Source organism: Gymnoscopelus braueri, assembly GCF_963280865.1.
Source record: "Gymnoscopelus braueri genome assembly, chromosome: 18".
Lineage (NCBI taxonomy): Eukaryota > Metazoa > Chordata > Actinopteri > Myctophiformes > Myctophidae > Gymnoscopelus > Gymnoscopelus braueri.
Window position 1 is genome coordinate 49,762,111 of NC_137618.1, and position 19,008 is coordinate 49,781,118.

Genomic DNA, 19,008 nt, shown 5'->3' on the forward strand with positions numbered 1-19,008 from the left:
GCGATGTCCTACTCCGAGCTTCTTCAGGCGGCGGAGCCAGTACAGTCGCTGCTGAGCCTTTTTCCTCACGTGTGTGGTGTGCGTCTCCCATTTGAGGTCCTCCTCGATGTGTACTCCGAGGAACTTGAACTCGCTGACCCTTTCCACTGCAGCACCGTCGATGAGGATGGGCGCATGGTCTCTCCGCGGCCTCCTGAAGTCCACGATCAGTTCTTTGGTCTTGTCGACGTTAAGAGAGAGGTTGTTCTCCCGGCACCAGAGTGCCAGTGAGTTGATCTCCTCTCTATAGTCAGACTCGTCGTTGTTGACGATTCGGCCTATCACTGTCGTGTCGTCCGCGTACTTTATGATGGTGTTGGAGACATGTGTGGCTATGCAGTCATACGTGTACAGGGAGTAGAGGAGAGGGCTCAGCACGCATCCCTGGGGTGCTCCGGTGTTGAGGGTCAGGGGGTCGGATGTGATGCTGCCCATTCTCACCACCTGATGTCGGTTGGACAAGAAGTCCTGTATCCAGTCGCACATGCTTGGGTGTAGCCCTAGGTCTCTGAGCTTTTTGTCAAGTATTGCTGGGACAATGGTGTTGAATGCTGAGCTGTAGTCCACGAACAGCATACGTACATATTTGTCCTTCAGCAGCTTGTTGTCCATGTGCGAGAGGACGGTGTGGAGAGCCATGGCAATAGCGTCGTCGGTGGATCTGTTTTTGCGGTATGCATACTGCCACGGATCCAGCGAGGCAGGTAGCGTGGAGCTGATGTATTCCCTCACCAGTTTCTCGAAGCACTTGCTGACGATCGGGGTGAGAGCGACAGGTCTCCAGTCGTTCAGGCATGTCACTGTATATAGCAATTACTATCGGAATATAGAGCTTACATAAAATTAAATAAATTAAAACAGAAAATGTCATTACAACGCATTTTACAGTATGTTCTTTAAGGCCATTTTCTTTCTTTTTTCCCCTACTAAGAAAGAGTAATTTCTTGATAACATCAACACAGAGCTAGAATTAATGACTTCAGTTCAGCGCATGCACACAGTGGTCCTCAAACCTTTTTAATTTCAAGGACCCCTCAGTTTGGTATGCATTATGGCCACGGACCCGCATACAGAGAGGTCTATAAGGGTCTCCATTTGGTTCCTAACTACGAATAGCTGGGGACCCCCTGGAACCCCCTCAAGGACCCCCACTTTGAGAACCACAGGCGTATATATAACACCTGGAGTTTGCAAATGCACCCTTATATGGGTCCGTTTGGTTGCACTTGTACACTCAGGGATCTTTGTGGGTCTCAACGGATACAGAAAGAGTAGAGCTGAGAAGTCTGGGCACCTCGGTGTGAAATTGGCTGTTTTTCACCCAAAATGTGAAAAAGTAAAAAATAAAAAGTATGCTTTCGAAAATGGTCTGAGGTCATGTAAAGTCTAAATGATTTGAACGTGCACGGTACGTCATTTTCAGACCTAAATTGACCCTTCAACTTATTTGTTTATACGCCCATAATGATGGCTAGACGCAGATTGTGTAGCAATTTGTAGTAAAGTTGAAGTATCAGGCCTTAAATGGCACATGTTCAAGCAGGTTCTAATCATGTATACTACACCTTATTTCAGACCATGTTACAAAAGCCTACATGTATTCTTCATTTCTTTACATTTTGGAGAAAAACAGAGCTTTTAACATTGGCTAAAATAGACAGTTTAACATTGAGATGCCCAGACTTCTCTCTTCCGTTTAGGTCTCGACCCTTTTACCAGGTTACCATTTAAAATTAACCATTTTTGAAAAACGTTCAAAAATAGCAGATGTACACTGTGAGCTTGTATATCTGCTATTTTTGAATAGCCAATGCATAAAATATGGATAGTGGTTAAAATGACTATACTATGCTGTATCAACACATTTTGCTGGGGACCCCCAGGTAACCCCCAAGGACCCCTGAGGGTCCCCAGATCCCAAGAACCACTGCCTTACAGGTCCGAGGACCCCTGGCGGTCCCCACGTTGAGAACCAGTTTATCAACATAAACCTTATGTCAATCCGTTCAAGTATATGTAATACTGCCCATGCCCAGTAGGTGGCAATAACACTACATCTGTCCCCTTGTTGGATGCTAACCAACATCAACACTTGAATGTAGCAAATACTATTTTAACCACAATTTGTCTCTTATTACCTTGAGTACCTTTACTGTTTAATAGTTAAAAATAGGCTATATGCAAGTTACTGTAACCCCAAATAAAATAAAAAATATTTTGTTTTCACATCACTCCCCCCCCCCCCCCCCCCACAAAATGTATTTTCCCTTTCCACATTAACCCTGGTGTCAAAGAATGTTCAAATGTTAAATGAGTTTGTTTATTTTATTTTGTTTGTTTCTAAAATAGGGGAAATAGACAATTTACAAGCTCACACCGTGCCACTCACGTCGCAATGTGCTTGTAGATCGTCTATTTTCACCATTTTCAAGGTGACATACATCACACGATGAAGTAGGCAATAAACTAAGGTTCAAGTGGATATGGATGAATGTAGATAGACTGGTGAGACTACATGAATCAAATGAAAAATGGATAAGATATGCACATCATCCAAGTGGTGGAAAGTAACTAAGTACATTGGGTATTTTTACTCTACTCAATACTTTTACTTCTACTCCACTACATCTCAAGAGGCAAATATTGTACTTTTACTCCACTACAATTATTTGAAAACTTGAGTTACTAGTTACATCGTATAATTGAAGTATTATTACAAAACATACATTAACCACTTTAACTTTGGCTATTTGAAAATAGCAGATCTACAAGCTCACAACGTGACGTGTTGTGAGCTTGTAGATCTGCTATTTACAAAAGATTTGTATAAATTGTATACATTATGATACCTTGTGAAACGGGACATTCTGCATAATGAGTGCTTTTACTTTTGGTCCTTTAAAGGTAGGGTAAGTGATATTTTTTGGTAAATTATCATTTTTTGTTAAAAAGGTTAAAGTAGGCTACTATATTCTGAGTAATCATTGCTACAAAGCATTTGTTCGGTCACAGGGGTCTCTCCAGCTCTTTAGTAAACAGAATATAGTAGATTTTCAGGTAGGTGACAACATTTAAGCCAATCAGGAGAGAGCAATGAAAATACATTTTCTGTTTAATAAAGAGCTGGAGAGACATGGAGACTCCTTTTACTGAACAAACACTCTATAGCAATGAGTACTATCAGAATATAGAGCTATTTAACACTTATTTCAACCAAAGTAAATCACTTACCCTACCTTTAAGTATATTTTGACGCCAATACCATTGTACTTTTACTCAAGCACATTTTGATTACCTGACTCTTACTTGTAACAGAGTGTTTCTACATTGCAGTATTGATACTTTTACTTAAGTAAAACATTTTAGTACTTTTTCTACCACTACATCATCCCCACAGTTCTTTAAAAACGTTGCTGGACCAAAAATACTCAAGTGTAAAGAAGGGAATGTCCGCACACAATAGACTGCTCTACCAAATGTTATTTAACCATTTAAACAAACAAACAAAAACGTAGTTATTAGTATTATTATTAATATTAGTATTAATAGTATTATTCATTTACACAACACTGATGATAGTGCTGCTAAAAAGTCTATGAAGCTTATCTATGAAATCTATGAAAAAGTGGAAACTGCAACACAATTCCATACAATATGTAGTGGGAGTCTCTGCTTCATCTCTCTCTCAGCTATAGACCCCTGCAGTGTTGATCCAAGAGATCCAGTAGTTACGCTCGGGTTTTGTGCTCTGAAAATAGCAGATCTACAAGCTCAACGCATTGTGAGCCTGTAGATCTGCTATTTTCAGCATGCAACCAAGTATAAAATCAGCCATTACGACGCCATCAAGGCACCGCCAAAATACATTTCAGTCGACTAAATCAAACTGTAGATTTAGTCGACTATAATCTTATGATATTTAGTCGACTAAAACTAGACTAACAGTAAAACATTTCAGATGACTAAAATATGACTAAAACTAAATGGAATTTGATTCAAAAGACTATGGCTAAAACGAAATCAAAATGTGCTGTCAAAATCAACACTAGACCCCTGCTCTAGAGCTGTCCACAGTCTGTGATCACAATTCTCTTGCTGGGCTTGCCGCTCTTGGTGCCCAGCGTGCCCATCTGCCTCACCACGTCCATGCCCTCCCTCACCCAGCCGAACACCACGTGCTTGAAGTCCAGGTGCTCCGTCTTCGTCAGCGTGGCGTAGAACTGGGAGCTGTTGGTGTTGCGGCCCTTGTTGGCCATGGCCAGCAGGCCGGCGGACGTGTGGCGCACGTCAAAGTTCTCGTCCTCGAAGGCGCCGCCGTAGATGGACTTGCCTCCAGTCCCGTCGTGGTTGGTGATGTCGCCTCCCTGTGGAAAGTACAGTGCAGAGGGGGGTGTGGAATTGTTTACAAGATCATTTTCAGGAAATTTGATTAATTCTTTTTTCTAAACCCTGCATGGTAAATGGTGCATTTATATAGCGCTTTTATCCAAAGTGCTTTACATAGATTGTGCATTACATCCACCCATTCACACACACATTCATGCACCGATGGCAGAGGAAACCATGCAAGGCACTAGCCCTGGTTCAGAGCGTTAGTGAGTTCCCTCTAACGTCCTGGAAGACCCTGGGCTTTGCGCTTGTACAAGGAATTCCACTGCCCTGCGAGGGCTCCAACAGTAGTGAAAATAAACAAAACCACTAGTCACCGAAACAAAGGCTGTTTTGTGTTGTTGAAAGTCTATTCTCAGAGGTGGGAAGCCTCTCAGCAACCCACCTACTCTGTAAAATACACTTTTTGGGCAGAAAATAAAATATGTCCACGAGACGGAAATTATTTTTATTTACTCCACTGCGCCCTCTACAGATCTGGAGGATTTGAACTTACCATTAACCAAATCTGTAGAGGGCACTGTGGAGTAAATAAAAATAATTTCCGTCTCGGGGACATATTTTATTTTCTGCCCAAAAAGTGTATTTTACAGAGTAGGTGGGGTGCTGAGAGGCTTCCCACCTCCGAGAATAGACTTTCAACAACACAAAACAGCCTTTGTTTCGGTGAGTAGCGAAATGGTTTTGTTTATTCCTTGTACAAGCGCAGAGCCCAGGGTCTTCCAGGGCGTTAGAGGAAACTCACTAACGCTCTGAACCAGGGCTAGCAAGGCACCAACCTGCTCATCGGGAGCAATTAGGGGTTCAGTGTCTTGCTCAAGGACACTTCCGACACAAACTCTGGGGGAGGCCGGGATCGAACTGGGAACCTCACGGTTGCCATCCGGCCGCTCTACCCCCGAGCCTCTGCCGCCCCATGTATGCATGTGATCTGCAAGTGAGTCTGAGGATTCTTTCTCACCCCCTAGCACTTCTCTCTCTTTGTATGCCTTCTTGATGCTAGTTTGGTATGAAGATCACTTGCCCCTTTTGTTTTACCTCTTAGAGCAGTGGTTTTCAACCTTTTTCATGCCAAGGACCCCTAAATTGATATACATTTGGCCGCGGACCCCCATTTGAAAATGTTTTGTGCCAGGGACCGCCAGAAGCAAAGATATCAGTTAATTTTCGCTTTAAAAAAATATAAATATTCAAAGATATGCACACTTTTTCAAGGTTTTTCAAAAATAGCAGATATACAAGCTCATAGCGCGGCACTCGGTGCCGCGCTATGAGCTTGTATATCTTCTATTTTTGAATAGCCAAAGCTAACCGGCTAAAATGATTGTGACGCTATGTTAACTAATTTAGCTGGGGACCCCCTGTACTCCCTCAAGGACCACTGGTGGTCCCCGGACCACTGGTTGAAAACCACTGTCTTAGAGTTGTTTTTTTCTAAACCTCAAATGTTAAAGATTGTGATTTAGATAGCATGTTGTTTTTAGACAGATCCTACTGTAGGTTCATTATTTACCTGGTATTCAAGTTTCTTTGTGGCACTACATTGTTCTCTCTGCACTCTATGGGACTATTTACCTTGTTGTTTATTTACTACATCTCATTTTGCACTTGCAAGTCGCTCTGGATAAGAGTGTCATAAATAAAGAACATAAAGATATTATTGTCATAATACAATATTATCGTCACAACAATATCCATATTGAGGTAAAGAAGATATAGAGATAAGTTGGTCAAAAATATTGTTCTATTTGATTTTGTCCTTATCACCCAGCTCTAGGTTTCACTCAGACAATCAAGCGACACCTATAGGGTTGGGATCCTTTATGGTTTTAACGATTCCGGTTCCTTAAAGGGATATTTCACTTTCAAAAAAACTTTTGGTGATTTTATCGTCTACTCAGGCTTTTGTGAACACCACAGACAGTTTTTAAGTTGCTTGATTCAATATTTAGATATTAGATATTCATTTTATCAGACACGCCCCCTTCCTATACAAACCCATTGTAACTTCAAACTCCATTTTTAACATGTTAGATTAATCAAAAACACCCGTCCTTGGTTCTGGTGACTCATACCGCCCCCCTAATACTCTATAAAATAGAGTTTGAAGTTACAATGGGTTTGTATAGGAAGGGGGCGTGTCTGATAAAATTAATATCAAAATATCTAAATACTGAATCGAGCAACTTAAAAACTGTCTGGGGGGCTCACAAAGGCTTGAGTAGATGATAAAATAACAAAAGGTTTTTTTGAAAGTGCAATATCCCTTTAATGATTCCTTTTAACGATTCCTATAGGGGGTTCCAAATGGACCCTTACAGGTCTGTAACTCTGAGAGTGTACACATGGAACCAAATGGCCATTACGGGTCCATTTGGTTCCATTTGTACATTCTCAGAGTCACGGTGGTCCTTGAAATTAAAAAGTTTGAGAACCACCGGTATTGTACTTGTAGAGCCGACGTGAAGTCCACATACCAGCTCTGACAGAGTGATAAAACGGTTCCCGGAAACAGATCCAAATGTGATGGAACCGCTTCCGGTTCCTCAATGTTGCATCCGGCTCCAGATCCCAACCCTAGCTCCGGAACACCTACTGTGTTCTTTGTCCCTCTCCTCACCTGACACATGAAGTCCGGTATGACTCTGTGGAACGTGGAGTTCCGGAATCCATAGCCCCGCTCGCCGGTGCACAGGACCCGGAAGTTCTCCGCCGTCTTGGGGACGACGTGGGAGAAAAGCTCCACGGTGACGGTGCCCAGAGGCTGGCCGTCGGCCACCACGGTGAGGAGCACGGTGGTCTCCCTGGAGTGCTGCGAGGCCCGGGACATGTGGGTGTAGAGAGGGTGTCGTTCGCATCTGGAGAGAGATGCGAACGAGAGTTAAATTAACACGAGGATTTTACAGTGTAGATTGGGGTCCCAGAGATTTAAAAAAATAAATAATACATTATAATAATAACAATAACAATAACAATAATAATAATAATAATAATAATAAATGGGGGCCCCATGGCCTAATGCAGTGGTTCAGAAAAGTGGGGTCCAGGGACCCCCAGGGGTGCTTGAGGGGGTTCCAGGGGGTGCCCAACAAAATTAGCTAATATAGCATAATCAAAGAGATGTAGTGTAGGGAGAGAAAGAGAGAGAAAGAGAAAGAGAAAAGAAGAGGACCCAGAACCGAGCCTTGGGGAACCCCAGTAGTGAGCCTGTGTGTATGGGGGGTCCCAGGCACAAAATATTTTCAGATGCGGGTCCAAATACAAAAATTGAGAACCACTGGCCTAATGCATATTAAACTGGGGGTCTTTGAAGAATCACTGTTCCAAGCGACAGTGTACCTGTGTAGTCTGTGGCGGTCCAGACCAAAGCGTTGGCCGACGAGTTCATGGGTTTGAGCTCCATGGCCTGGGAGATGGTGTGGTTGGCACACACCCTCAGCACCTGCTCGCGCCTCATCAGGATGTGGTAGAAGTGTTTGACGGGGTGGAAGAGGATCTTGATGTCGCCCACTCCACGCTCCTTCCACTGATTACGGTCCCGGTCCCAGCGGTACAGCTTGGTCCGTTCCTTGAAGAGGATCTCCTCCTCCTCCTCACCAGACTTGGTCTCCACCTGAGACAGAACGAGACCGTTTTCATTCATGTGTTAAAGCTGCACTGTGTAACTTCCCTCTTCTACCCTGGATTTTGAGTGCTGAATGTTTTACCCTTGCTCAGGGGATAAATTGGATCTTGACGCTCAGGTCAAAATGTGTGTCAGATCCTGTGTCTAGGTGAGACATGACCTTTGATACGATCTAAATGTCTCAATAGAAGAGCAGGGGGCCAAAATACAAACACTGCAATTGTTTTTTTTTTACTAAATTTTTATCCCACGATTTTGTAACCCTATTTTTTTTACACCCAGTGCCAATTGTCTATGTAATCCTGGGCACTACCTTCCCTCTGCCAACCTAGGGAGGCCAGGGCCGAGCTCATGCCTCCTTCAATGCATGAGAGCCAACTGACCTTCTTGTCACCTGACAGGGGAGAGTTTCCCTGGTTGGACGTAGCGCGTGGAAGGAACACGTTATTCCAACCAGTTCCCTTCCCCTCCATCAGGCGCCCCGGCTGACCAGGGGGAGGCAGTATAGTGACCAGGATTACTGCATGTTTTTGTGAGGGTACCTACCCTAGGAGACACGGGGAGAACATGCAAACTCCACACAGAAAGGGCCTTTCGCCAAGCCCACCTAGGGTATGGGCACTGATGACGCGGAGAAGAGAACACACCCCCAGCGCCCACAGCGTCCCCTGCGGGAATCGAACCCAGGACCTTCTAGCTGTGAGGCGACAGCACTACCGACTGTGCCACCGTGCCCCTACAAACACCGCAATTGTATAAGTTATATTGTATCAACATACCGTACCACACAGATTGGACTGATTGGTTATTCATTAAAAAAAAGTTACATAGTGCCGCATTAAAGGTAGGGTAAGTGATTTACTTTGGTTAAAATAAGTGTTAAATAGCTCTATATTCTGATAGTACTCATTGCTATAGAGTGTTTGTTCAGTAAAAGGAGTCTCCCATGTCTCTCCAGCTCTTTATTAAACAGAAAATGCATTTTCAGTGCTCTCTCCTGATTGGCTTAAATTTTGTCACCTACTGTACCTGAAAATCTACTATATTCTGTTTACTAAAGAATTGGAGAGACCCCTGTGACCGAACAAACGCTCTGTAGCAATGATTACTATCAGAATATAGTACTTTAACCTTTTTAACAAAAACAAAAAAATACCAAAAAATATCACTTAGCCTACCTTTAATACAGTATAACTAGCACAACTGTGGTGGTTGTATTTGGTCTCCCTGCTCCTCTACTAAAGGTGGTCAGGTATCACCTAGGGGTGGAAATCTCTAGGTACCTGACAATTCGATTCCGATTCGATTATATTCCGTGATGCATTGCATCACAAACCGAAATTTTTATAATAGGAGATTCTTTGGTTAGGCATTTAATCCTCCCAGGTGCTGTCACCTACTGTCTCTCTGGGGAAAAGATAACTGATCTGATTGCACTAATCCCAGCTGTTATTGACGTCATGGCTAGACAGTCAACAAAGATGAGAACTGACATGGAGCTGCTGTGCTCCACAGTGGACAGCCTGGGGAAGCGATGCATTGTTTCTGGACCCATTCCAACGCTTTCCATGAAATCTGAACACTTTAGCCGTCTTTTTAGTTTCCATCTGTGGCTTAAACATTTTTGCGATGCTTTAGGTTATGATTTCATCTCCAACTATGATCACTTTTGGCGTATTGCTAATCTTTTTTAAGAAAGATGGCGTGCACCTAAACATTAAGGGCACTATACAATTGCGAGACAATTGTATAAAATACATTGCTTTTGCTTTTAATTGATATGTAGCATGGCACGATCCAACCTTTATACCTCCCTCTGCAGTTTCTAGTCCCAACCATGTGGATCCTGCCGTTTTATGTCATATCTCTGCCCCCCCCCCCCCCCCCCCCGAAATCCACCTGTCTATCACACTCTCTATCACACAATCTCCATCCTGCCCCATGTCCATTCCTGTAGTTATTACTACTAGACAACCATCTAGTCACAGTAATCTTCACAGTGTGGTCCTCAATCTAATTGAAATTCCCCTTCAGCCATCTATCAATATTTCCATTCCCATTCCAGTCACACCATTTACCAAATTGACTTTCAAGAATCGAAAAGGGCTTGCATAATAAGAGAAAATATTAGGAGTCTAGTTCACAACTTTGATTTTATAGTTTTACTGGTCAAATAGACTAACCCTGACATCCTGGTTCTAAGTGAGACTTGGCTCAAAAAGAGTACTTGTGACTCCAAAGTGGCTCTCTCAAATTATAATTTATTTAGAGCCGACAGACTTGTAGATGTGGTGGGGTGTGTATCTACATAAAATCTAATCTCTCTTCCACTGTTTTAAAAGCTGTCTCTCATCCAAGGTGTTTTGAATGGCTTTCTTTAAAGGTTCAGTTTGGAACATCATCACTCATTGTTGTGGGTATCTACAGACCCCCGTCTGCTGACCCAGGTACTATTGACACCCTTGCCAGCATGCTCTCCATGCACTCTGATGAGCTTCTGGTTTTGGGGGACATAAACCAGGACTGGCTGGGAATAGCTTCTGAGCACCTCAAGGACGTTGCCAGTGACTTAAATTTATCACAGCTAGTCCTTGAAACCACTAGGCCAAGTCTTCTTGATAGCTCAAAATCTACCCTGATTGACCTTATTTTTACTAATAGAGCTGACAAGTTCTCTGCTTGTGGGGTCTTCGAGCTGGGTGTTAGCGACCACTGCCCAGTTGGATGCATAAGAGATGCCCGTTTGCAACAAACTAAATCTCAGGTGATCTTAAAGAGAAATTTTAAGCATTTTAATGAGGACGCATTCTTATCAGACATTTTAAATAGCAACCTGTTTTTAACTTCCACTTTTACAGATGTTGATTTGGCACTAGAATTCCCTCAATAATAACTCCCCTTCCACTCTTCCCCCTCAAGTCACTGTCAATAACGGTTTGATCTTAGAGAAGTTTGTTCTGCTTTTAATTTGCATTTTGCAGATGCTGGGCACTTATTTAACAACACTTACAACGGACCTCCACTCTCCACTAATTATAGCAATTCTAGAAATAACACAACAGATCATTTTTCCATTCAGCCCTTCTCTACCTCGGTTGTTTTAGAAGCTCTGCTTAGAATTAATCTTAAGACCTCGACTGGAGAGGATAAATTAGACCCCTTCTTTTTATTGACAGCAGCACCTCTTATCGTACCACACATTACACATATCTTCAATCTTTCTGTCATAACCAGTTGCTTCCCGTATACCTGGAAACTAGCTCATATCCTGCCACTACACAAAGGTGGAAATAAACAAGATCTAAATAATTACAGACCAATATCTAAATTACCCTGTCTTGCTAAAATCTTGGAATCCCCCGTAAACTCTCAGCTTAAATCATTTCTCTCGCACTTCTCAATTTTAACTGCATTGCACCGGGCTCTTTGTAGATTTATCCAAAGCTTACCACAATATTCTACTACAGAAACTGCACAACATTGGTTTTAGCGAGGTAGCCTCCAACTGGTTTCAAAATTATTTACTGAATAGACACCAATCTGTAAAGTCTGGGAGCACTCAGTCTGAGTTCCGTCCGGTCTCCATGGGTGTCCCCCAAGGCTCCATCTTAGGCCCCGTCCTTTTTACTTTATATATCAATAATATTATTTATTCTCTTAATGACTGTTATGCCCATCTTTATGCTAATGACACAGTCATATATTGTATTGCCAAGACAGCCCAGCTTGCCAATAGGAAGCTGCAGCTTGCCTTCAATGCTCTCCAGGAAGCCCTGGTTGAGCTTAGGCTGGTTTTGAATACAAATAAAACTAAGTTTATGATATTCACTAGGGCTAGAACCTCCAACCATGATAACTTAGACATAATCTCTTCGAGTGGCTCTTCAATTGAGAGAGTCTCAGAATATAAGTACCTTGGAATCTGGCTTGATGAGAAATTATCATTTAAATTTCATGTGGACAACCTTGTCACTAAACTTAGACAAAAAATGGTCTTTCTTTATAGAAATAAAGCATGTTTTCCTGTATCGTGTAAAAAACATTATTGAAGCCACTTTTCTTTCTGTCCTAGATTATGGTGACACTATTTATAGGATTGCTGCGCCATAAATTTTAAAGCACCACAGATGGGTAACTGGTGACAGTTTTGGTACCCATCACTGTACACTTTATGGGAACGCTAGCTTATCCTCTCTCTCTGAGAAGCGTGATAAGCACTGGTATCTCTTCATTTTTAAAGCCATCTCAGGTATGCTCCCGTCTTATATTTGTGGTATGTTGGAGCAGAACCCTAGCTCCTACCAGAACCGCTCAAGTGATTTCCTAACGCTCAAGGTTCCATTTGCTCATACAGAGCTAGGCAAAGCAGCATTTTCTGTTGCTCCATCTACTTGGAATGAGCTCCAGAAGTCCCTAAAATTAGATCACTGCCTTCCTTGGGTCAATTTAGGGCAATGGTTTCCAACACTTTTATTCCAGACTGTAACTGCTTTAATACATTTTCTAATGTGTCTAAAAACATTTTGAGTATTCTTTGTCTTCTGATTATTTAATATATTTAATATTGAATTGTATATATGTATCACTGTTGATATTATTGTTGTATCTCGGCTACATTGAAAATGAGGGCCTGCCCCTCAACTGTATTCCGAGTTGAAATAAAGGTTATGATGATGATGATGCGATTAATTTACTTCCATTATCTTTTATTGATAATAAAAACAAATGGAAGAGATGTGTCACTGTCAACTGGAAGGTAATATTTGCCAACATCAACAATTGCAGAAAACCAACAAGAAAATAAAAAGTATTTTTTTGTAAAATAATACTGACTTAGGGCGCGCTCCCACCAAGAGTTGGCTGGCCGCTGTTAAACGCAGGTTGTGCGCGGCCACAGTTTTTTGCAGCCAGCGGATTCTAAAAAACGGGAGTGTCGCGCCTGTCACTCACTTTCAGGAGCCTCCCCGTAGCCCGCACCGCCTGTGCCTGCTGCCTTGAGCACCATGTTGCTTCCTGAGTCTTGAGACGGTCCGCCTTCGACTCACCCGATTGGACAGAGGGAGAAAATCAGCGCCTGCCTCCAGCAGTTTTATGCTTAGTCGCGGAGAGCAGATAAACGCAAGGTCTGCGCGACAAGCGGAAAAATCTGCTCTTGCGTGAATCAACGCATTTGCATTGACAATGCATTGGCAGATTCTGCAAACAGCGGCCAGCCAACTCTTGGTGGGAGCGCGCCCTTAGGAAGGCTTCTCAATATTCTGATAACCTACCAAAATCTGTCTGATTTGGATTTTTGACATTTGTGAATGTCAGCATTGCGATTAATCTATGAATCGATTTTAATTTCCACCCCTAGTATCACCACTACTTGCTGACAAGTGGTAACTATTTTTGCCTGAAGGTCAAAATTCAATTTTTCCCCCTGATCAAGAAGTGTGCTCTATTATTAGCTCAGTGGGAGACATTGTTCAGCACAGAGGGACCCAGGTTCGAACCCCGGGGTGGGACATGGACGTTACAGATTTTTAAAGACATGTTTCTGTCAGTAGGTCACCTCTGGTAGCGACACAATGGGCTCAAAGTGGATGTCGTTGTTGGACACATCCTCTTCGTCGCTCCCCTCTTCCTCTCCGTCATTCTTTGGCGCAAAGACCTTAGCCTCGGTGTTCGCCCACGGGGAGGAGGAGTCTAGAAAATAAGGAGAACATTAATAATTATAATAATTAATAATTACATACAGGCAGTGCTCGGGTGGTGCAGCTGTAAAGTGCCTGCCTACTCCTCCGTGTTCGGAGCGGGAAGCCGGGCGGGGAGGGTGATGTTTGTCACTGCAAGTAATCCTACGGGCTGGGGCTGCACCTGTCAGTGGGGAGTGTTGGGCGGGAGGAGTAGAACGAAGGCTCTACGTCCTCCTGGTGGGGGCTCCTCACTGGCAGGTGAGTCAGTAGGATACAACAACACTAACAACACAGAAATGTGTGTGGGGAGGAATCAATTGGCATAACGACTAAATTGGGGAGAAAAAGGGGGTAAAAATAATTGGCAACTCTAAAAAATTAAAAAATGATGATGAAAAACTAGAAAAAGTGCTCCTCGGAGCACAGGTCTCCGCCAGGTCAGGTACGTTATTCTGGCCTCCTGGTGGCGCTATAATAGGCCAATGTGAAAAGGGTGCCATTTATTATTTTCTTTTTTTTAAATAATTTTTATCCCTCGATTTTGTAACCCTTTTTTTCACCCGGTGCCAATTTGCTAAGTGATCCTGGGCACTACACTCCCCCCACCAGCCTAGGGAGGCCAGGGCCGAGCTCATGCCTCCTTCAATGCATGAGAGCAACTGACCTTCTTGTCACCTGACAGCGGGGAGTTTCCCTGGTAGGACGTAGCGCGTGGAAGGAACACGTTATTCCAACCAGTTCCCTTCCCCTCTAACAGGCGCCCCGGCTGACCAGGGGGAGGCAGTATAGTGACCAGGATTACTACATGTTTTTGGGAGGGTATTATCTACCCTAGAAGACACGGGGAGAACATGCAAACTCCACACAGAGTAGGCCCTTTCGCCAACCCCACCTAGGGTATGGGCGCTAGTGAAGCGGAGGAGAAGACACACCCCCAGTGCCCACAGCGTCCCCGGCGGGAATCGAACCCAGGATCTTCTAGCTGTGAGGCGACAGTGCTACCGACTGCGCCAAAGACATCGCCTGATTGTCGAGGTCGGAGCGCTATAATATCAACGTTCGGCCAATCAAAGAAAAGCACACGCACTGGGAGGACGGAATCGACTCCTGCCCGAGCCAACTTTGTTCAACTGTGGCTCTGCTTGCTTGTAGCATATATACTGTACATATAAGTAACATACTCTTGTATTCATTGCATCTGTCATTCTAGACTTACAATTGATGAGATGATCAAAGCATTAATAATTACCACGAGCCACCGAGGGCACGTTGAGCCACGAGTTCAACGATGCTTGTAGGCAGCCAATAATGTAACATTAACATTAACCTGATCAAAGCAGAACAAGAGTGGGGGGGGGCCGGAGGAGAGGCGAAGCCCGAACTGTGACAATATTTTGCTTAATATAATGTTGACACTATGACGAACTCTTGTTTCCCCTAACCTAACTCCTTAAACTCGTTTAGTTATGTAGGTAATAAATAGCCGACATTTTGCAATTGTGTCATTGTTATCCAAGTTATTGCTTATTGCTAGTAATCAGTGGTGGAAAAAGTACTCAAACTTTTTACTTAAGTAAAAGTATCAATACCGCAATACAGAAATACTCTGTCACAAGTAAATGTCCGGAATTCAAAATATACTTGAGTAAGATTATCGGCATCAAAATGTACTTAAAGTACCAAAAGTAAAAGCGCTCATTATGCAGAATGTCCCATTTCAAGTTTACAAATGTTAACAAATCCTTTGAAAATAGCTAATCTACAAGCTCATTGTGAGCGATTTTTTTTGCGGTTAATGTTGGATATATCCGAGTTTTTTGTGGTTATTTGCGGTTATTTTTGCCCTCAAAACATTAAGTGGTTTAGCTCTCCTGAACAAAACTAAAATTAAACTCCCAATGAATTAAATTGTAAGCTACCATGAATTTCACATCGTATTTTTAAACAAAATATAACACATCATACTTTTTAAAAAGACAGGAAAGTAATGAAATATAGGCCAAATTGTAAAACCCCCCAATTAATTAATTTGTAAACTATACCATGAATTTGCGCTGTCCTTGGTGCTGAATTATATGCCCATGGCCATGGGAGCTTACCTGTCTAACCTGACGGCGACACTCCACACAATACAGTGTGTATTATATATATATATATATATCTATATATATATATCTATATCTATATCTATATCTATATATATATATAGATATAGATATAGATATAGATATATATAGCCTGCTGCTACACACACACACACGTTGGATTATGAAGCCTTCACATGACATGACAGTTTTTATAGTAATGGTTGTTTATTACAACATTGTTCACACGCAATAATGAGCACAATCAGCACATAATGTGATTCCACACAAAACAAAATCCCCTATAATTTAAAGCATCGACAATGCATTCCCAAATATAGGCTAAACAATAACAGCTGGTGGGGGGGGGGGGGGGGGGGAGTATATGTGCCTCGGGGAGGGGCACACAGTCACACTGGGAAATCCCAGTGACGTATATACTACCCACTTCACAGAATTGACAAGTTCAACAGTCAGTCAGTAAGCACTCAGACGTTAGACGTTATACACAAGCACCAGAGAATTAGAGGATGTTCCTCCTCCGGGCTTTCCTTGCAGCAAATTCAGAAATAATGTCTTTATAATCCAGTGTAGATACAACGTCCTGTTCAATTGCAAGGATGGCAAGTCCACACAGTCTCTCCTGGGACATTGTAGTGCGTAAATAGTTCTTTATCAGTTTTAATTTGGAGAAACTGCGCTCCCCAGATGCAACTGTGATAGGGATTGTCAGTATAATCCGAAGGGCAACTTCGCAGTTAGGGAATGTCCCGTTCCTCTTGTTGAGAAACTGCAGTGTTGTAGTGTGAATGACTACTACTATGATACATTTAGTTATTATGATAAATATCCATTAAATGAATTTAATGACGATTTATCACCAGTTTACCTCATTAATTAATAATTATACAGATCAGTCTCATATACTCTGAAGGATTTGAATTCTTTTTGAAGCAGGGTCAATATATCATTCACCAACGTATAAATATGACATTAGAAAGTCTTTTTCTAATCAAACAAGTTTATTACTCAATTGCACAGTGGAGACAGTATGACACAGTCCACAGCATAGTGGCAATTAATAAAACAACAGTTGAAACACAGCAGTGTTACAAGATGTAAATTCTGTTGGAATTGTTGATTAAATCATTTAAAAGAGAGTAAATATATTGGGCACTTTATAACTTTCTGAGCTCTTTGTGGTGAAGAAAGGGAGAGAGAAAAGAAGGAAAATAGATAGAAATAGAAGAAAACAGTTCAACCAGAAGTTCTTTGCATCAGTTGATCAAACAAAAGTTATTACAATTGCATCTGTTGCCATGACATCATAATCAAATGAAACAGACCTCTTTGTTTGGCAATCTGATCAGCCGTAGTAGTTTGACGATGGTCTTCGAACCTCTTCCAGGACTAGGCTCAGCAAAGTCTGTATGACTCCTTTTCCAGGGCACAGAAATAGAGGCCACAGTCTTCTTTTGCGAGAGAAAGAGAGACAGTGGTGGGGACTGGGTGTCCAATGGTAGATTTCTGTTTTTCTCTCTCTCTCTCTCCCGACTTTGATCCTTGATGCACTGATTTTCCTGGTTCAGAATGACTTTTCCCAGGAGTGTGCTAATCTTTACGGGAGAGAAGATTGTCACTTTTTGATGAACGGTTCCTGCAGCCTTGACTTGAAACGGCTGCAGGGAAGCTCACAGTTTACTGTGATAAGGCTTAATGCTTATGAAACTAAAAGTCCAGCTTATTAGATCGTTAGCATTATGGTATTATTTGGCCTGTTAAAAGTTGATTAGTTAGAGAAAGTTACTAATCATTTGATTCAAGTTAAACTTCAATACTTGTATGAATTAAAAACACTTAAAACATTTAAAACACTCAAACGTGTGACAGGAGGATAGTTATAGACAGGGGGTAGACGAACGACAACTGAACTGGCAGTTGGATGGCAATGAGTGTATATCTGACCTCATTTGTATATTCCCAGAAGGTCTGTTTTTAACCTCACTGCACACTTTACGTCATGTGTTAAATGTTTCCAAAAAGGGGTCCTTTAAAGGATACAGAGAAATGAGAGAGAAAGAAAGTTAGAGAGAGTGGGAGAGAAAGAACAAGCTGAGCTTTCCTTAGTTATATTAGATCAATTATTAAAGATGCCCACACACTTTCAATATCTATAAATGCACTCAAAAACCACATTTTGATTATTCTACAATTATTTATTTACCAAGTCTTATGTCAAAACATTCAGCATAATAAACCACTGTAGAATAAGTGAAACTTCAATCAAATAGAAATATAGTTATTTGATTATAACACAATTTGCTAAAAACACAACCACACAACAAAAACATGTTTAAAACCACCTGGTAGATAAGACAGAGAGGGAGAGGGGAGTGATGTTTCACTCCTTGATTCATTGTCCAGGAAATGGAGGAATTCCCCTTTATTGCGAGGTCGACAGTTTTGCAAAGGTTCATGTTATTGCGTGGTTCTGAGTCACATGATGTTTTTTGGGTTATCCTGTGACTAACAGTCAGACTTGAGTCTCTCTTTGTCACATCCATCAAGCTGAGATGTCGCTTACCGACAAAGGACGCGTCTGGTGGTATGCTTGGGTCCATCGGATGTGCTGGTGTGTGTGTGTATGTGCATGTTAGTGCACGTGGGAGTGTGTGCTGTTTTAGACACACAGAGCTGTGAAGGGCTCCCTGGGGTCACAAAGGGTGAGATCTTATTTCACTGTACAAAGTGAGCAACACCAGTGACTGTCTCTTGTGGAGTCTATCTTCTGACCAGATGTTAATGTCAGTCATTAAACATTTATTGATCATCAGGCTCTTTTATAAGCAGAATTCACTACATAAATCCCCCATGTTGCCAAGCTAAAAGTGATATTTAAGAGCATCTTTTATCTTGGCAACACTAGGAAGAAGAGAAGATGATCAACAACATGTACAACTTCAGGTTCTGATTAATCATTAATCATGTATACCATGGCAAGAGAAGACAATTCTTATCAATCCTAACCTAATACATTTAGCAGTAGGAAGCGAGAGCTTGAGAGGTAGAGGAAATGAAAGAGGTAGATGGTGTTGTAAAAGAAAAGTATGGTGAGGTAGATTAACATGTTTAGGATTAAAGAAGGTGTAAACAGTGTGAAACTATCAGTGCTTTCTTTTTTTTTTTGTAAAGT

At 42.1% G+C, this 19,008-nt stretch overlaps 2 protein-coding genes across 2 annotated transcripts in view; both read right to left on the reverse strand.

Annotated features, from left to right (window-relative positions):
• Positions 1 to 3,984: 3,984 nt before the first annotated feature.
• LOC308073407 (peptidyl-prolyl cis-trans isomerase F, mitochondrial-like) lies at positions 3,985 to 7,258 on the reverse strand (the record flags this gene model as incomplete). Its single annotated transcript, XM_080412280.1, has 2 exons — positions 3,985 to 4,403; positions 7,049 to 7,258. 2 exons carry the CDS (start codon positions 7,256 to 7,258, stop codon positions 4,098 to 4,100), a joined length of 516 nt encoding a protein of 171 aa, XP_080268406.1. The 3' UTR covers positions 3,985 to 4,097.
• A 455-nt stretch (positions 7,259 to 7,713) lies between these two features.
• LOC308073408 (zinc finger protein RFP-like) overlaps positions 7,714 to 19,008 on the reverse strand; it is a 25,992-nt gene continuing 14,697 nt past the window's right edge. The window contains exons 3-4 of the mRNA XM_080412281.1: positions 13,608 to 13,741; positions 7,714 to 8,041 (exon numbers count right to left, since the gene is read on the reverse strand). Coding sequence (XP_080268407.1) covers positions 7,721 to 8,041; positions 13,608 to 13,741 — 455 coding nt within the window. The 3' untranslated portion in view covers positions 7,714 to 7,720. The remainder of the gene's footprint in view (positions 8,042 to 13,607; positions 13,742 to 19,008) is intronic.